The sequence below is a fragment of the Salvelinus sp. IW2-2015 genome, unplaced genomic scaffold, assembly GCF_002910315.2.
Source record: "Salvelinus sp. IW2-2015 unplaced genomic scaffold, ASM291031v2 Un_scaffold1987, whole genome shotgun sequence".
NCBI lineage: Eukaryota > Metazoa > Chordata > Actinopteri > Salmoniformes > Salmonidae > Salvelinus > Salvelinus sp. IW2-2015.
Genome location: NW_019943337.1, coordinates 71,395 through 74,689, shown reverse-complemented (window position 1 = coordinate 74,689; position 3,295 = coordinate 71,395). Strand labels below are relative to the sequence as shown.

At 44.2% G+C, this 3,295-nt stretch overlaps 1 protein-coding gene across 2 annotated transcripts in view; it reads right to left on the bottom strand.

Moving 5' to 3' along the window:
• LOC112072649 (low affinity immunoglobulin gamma Fc region receptor III-A-like) overlaps positions 1–1,622 on the bottom strand; it is a 7,455-nt gene extending 5,833 nt beyond the window's left edge. Inside the window, exons 1-3 of one of the 2 annotated variants that reach the window (XM_024140041.2) lie at positions 1,594–1,622; positions 831–1,088; positions 271–528 (exon numbers count right to left, since the gene is read on the bottom strand). In XM_024140041.2, coding sequence (XP_023995809.2) covers positions 271–528; positions 831–1,088; positions 1,594–1,606 — 529 coding nt within the window. In that variant the 5' untranslated portion in view covers positions 1,607–1,622. Of the gene's footprint in view, positions 1–270; positions 529–830; positions 1,357–1,593 lie in introns of those variants that run through there. The other variant, XM_070439873.1, reaches the window with a different exon arrangement.
• Between the last annotated feature and the right edge of the window lie 1,673 nt (positions 1,623–3,295).

Sequence of the window (3,295 nt, the reverse complement as noted above, 5' to 3'; positions counted from 1 at the left end):
TTTTCCCACTTTCCGGTGTGGGATCTTGTCTACAGTTAGGTGCCTGTGTGCACACTAGTAGCGTCACGTTTCGTTTGGTTGTTTGTTGTTTTGTTGAGTTTCAGTTCATTAAAAATATGTGGAACTCTATTCATGCTGCGCCTTGGTCTCACTCTTACGACGAACGTGACACGTACAGAATGGCTTCACATTTATATTAACTAAACCAAAATAAGAAATATACGATTAAAAAAAATATACATTATAATTCTGTGATTTTATTTTACTCACCTGTCACAGTCATCCAGCTCGCTGGTGATTCTCCTTCAGAGTTGTTACACTTGTAGAGCCCTTCATCTGACTTGGATACTGCAGGGATGGTCATCTGTCCTGTCGTCTCAGTCCTGATGAGGGATCCATCTTTGTAGAAATCAGCTGTGAAGTTTGAGGACGTGTCCTTCGTTTTCTTGTCTTCATGTCTGCAGCGCAGAGTCACAGAATCTCCTTCAGTTACAGGAAGGGCGGGGCTCTCCAGGATCACAGCACCACCTGTACGAATGAAAGGTTAGTCCGTGTTTATCAATCCATTGCTGGGGAACCKCTAGGGTGTGCATTTTCTTTTCTCTAGTCCTGCAAAACACACCGATTTAACTAATTAAGCAAGCACCAAGCCCTAGATTGGTTGTATCAGTTCTGTTAGTGTTGGGCTGGAACAAAAATGTGCACACCCTGTGGGTCCCCCAGGAATGGATTGATAAAAAACTGGATGAGCTATTTGACCTAAAATAATACGGTAATGTAGGTACTGCAAAGGCAATAAACACGAATGTAAATATTGTCTGTGGACGTACCGTGTACTGTGATGTTGATAGCATTGCTGCGTTGTCCAGACCGAGACTCACACCAGTACACTCCACTGTCTGATGTTTTGGCTGTCTTGATGACGTAGTTGGAACCGTGATTGAACCCCCAGTCGACTCCAGTCACTGTGTACCTCTTCAGTCTCCATCCAGCAGAACTCACCTGAACCTCACAGCTCAGAGAAACAGACTTATATTCAAGGAACTGAGATCTGTCGGGACTGATACTCAGGGAGGCTGATGACCAACCTGAGAGAGAGGGAGAGAGTGAGAGAAAGACAGGACACATTGCACATACAAACGTACTGTCACGCCCTGACCTTAGATATCTCTGTTTTCTATATATTTTGGTTAGGTCAGGGTGTGACTAGGGTGGGTACTCTAGGTTTTGTATGTCTAGGGTTTTGTATGTCTATGTTGGCTATATGGTCCATTCAGAGACAGCTGTTTATCGTTGTCTCTGATTGGGGATCATATTTGGCAGCCCTTTTCCCACTTTCCGGTGTGGGATCTTGTCTACAGTTAGGTGCTGTGTGCACACTAGTAGCGTCACGTTTCGTTTGGTTGTTTGTTGTTTTGTTGAGTTTCAGTTCATTAAAATATGTGGAACTCTATTCATGCTGCGCCTTGGTCTCACTCTTACGACGAACGTGCACACGTACAGAATGGCTTCACATTTATATTAACTAAACAAAATAAGAAATATACGATTAAAAAAATATACATTATAATTCTGTGATTTTATTTTACTCACCTGTCACAGTCATCCAGCTCGCTGGTGATTCTCCTCAGAGTTTTACACTTGTAGAGCCTTCATCTGACTTGGATACTGCAGGGATGGTCATCTGTCCTGTCGTCTCAGTCTGTGAGGGATCCATTTTGTAGAAATCAGCTGTGAGTTCAACGAGAGTTGCTCTATTTGCAGCGCAGAGTCACAGAATCATCCTCAGTCACAGGAAGGGCGGGGCTCTCCAAGATCACAGGCACCACCTGTACGCAGGACAATTATAAACATCATGCATGATAATCAAATAAAATAACGTAACATCATTTCAGACAATGTATAGTGATAGCTTCTAGTCCAGGCTATTCAACTCTTACCTACGAGGTGCAGGGCCTGCTGGTTTTCTGTTCTACCCGATAATTAATTGCACACGCCTGGTGTCCAGGTCTAAATCAGTCCCTGATCAGAGGGGGGGAAATTAAAAAATACAGTGGAACTGGCTTCGAGGTCCAGTGTTGAGTTTGAAGGTTCTAGTCCAGGGGTACTCAGGTATATTTTGAGAAGGTCCTTCACACGCATCTCCTAGGTGGCAAAGATCCAGAAGGATAATGTCCAGATGGATAATGGATAATGGATGATGTCCAGATGGATAATGTCCAGCAAAGGTCCGGATGGATATTGGCATTGTAAAAACCCCACCTGCACACCATGCGACCTCAAACTGTTCATACCCTCTTGTTGGCAGAGAGAAAATGTGCAGTTTCTAACATTTTGCATGGGGCAGAGACTTCTGTTTCTGTTTAAAGCGAATTTTTCCTGCAATTCTATGCATTTTCCATGTCTTATGTGTGTTTATATGATACCAGGGGCCGACGCCGACCATGTAAAAAATGGTGTCCTTTTTTGGGACCTGCGCAATACCTGTCTGTATTGACCCCATTCTGGGTCTGGGTCCGGGTCCGTTCCGCAGTCCGCCAGTTTGAATATGTAGGTTCTAGTTTATTGTGTATCTATCTGGACGTACCATGTACTGTGATGTTGACAGCATTGCTGTGTTCTCCAGACCCAGACTACACCAGTACACTCCACTGTCTGATGTTTTGGCTGTCTTGATGACGTAGTTGATTGATTGAACCCCCAGTCGACACAGACTCTGACGGTTTCACAGTCGTTGTGTACTCTTCAGTCTCCATCCAGTGAACTCACCTGAACCTCACAAGCTCAGAGAGAAAGACATATATTCAAGGAACTGAGATCTGTCGGACTGATGCTCAGGGAGGCTGAAGGAGACGACCTGAAGAGAGAGGAGAGAGAGAGAGAGAGAGAGAGATGAGAGAGAGAGAGAGAGAGAGGAGAGAGAGAGAGAGAGAGAGAGAAGAGAGAGAGAACGAACAGAAGGGCGGACAGACAGACCATTGTACATAAGATGAAATTGTTATATATATTAATTCCGAATGTTTTTTTTATGTGTATCTCTACAGTTTCCATCCAGTAGAACTCCTCTAAACTCACAGCTCAGAGAGACAGACTCAAATTGAGCTGAGATCTGTCTGTAGGCCTAATATTGCTTCTGTGGTGGGTGTCTTCTGCAGTGGCCATTGCTTCATGAGAGTGAGACCAAACAGAGTTTCTATACCCTGCGCTCCAAATGGCACCCTGTTCCCTATGTGTGCACTACTTTTGATCAAGGCCTAGCGCAAAGTAGTGCACTATCTACATTTGGGATACACAT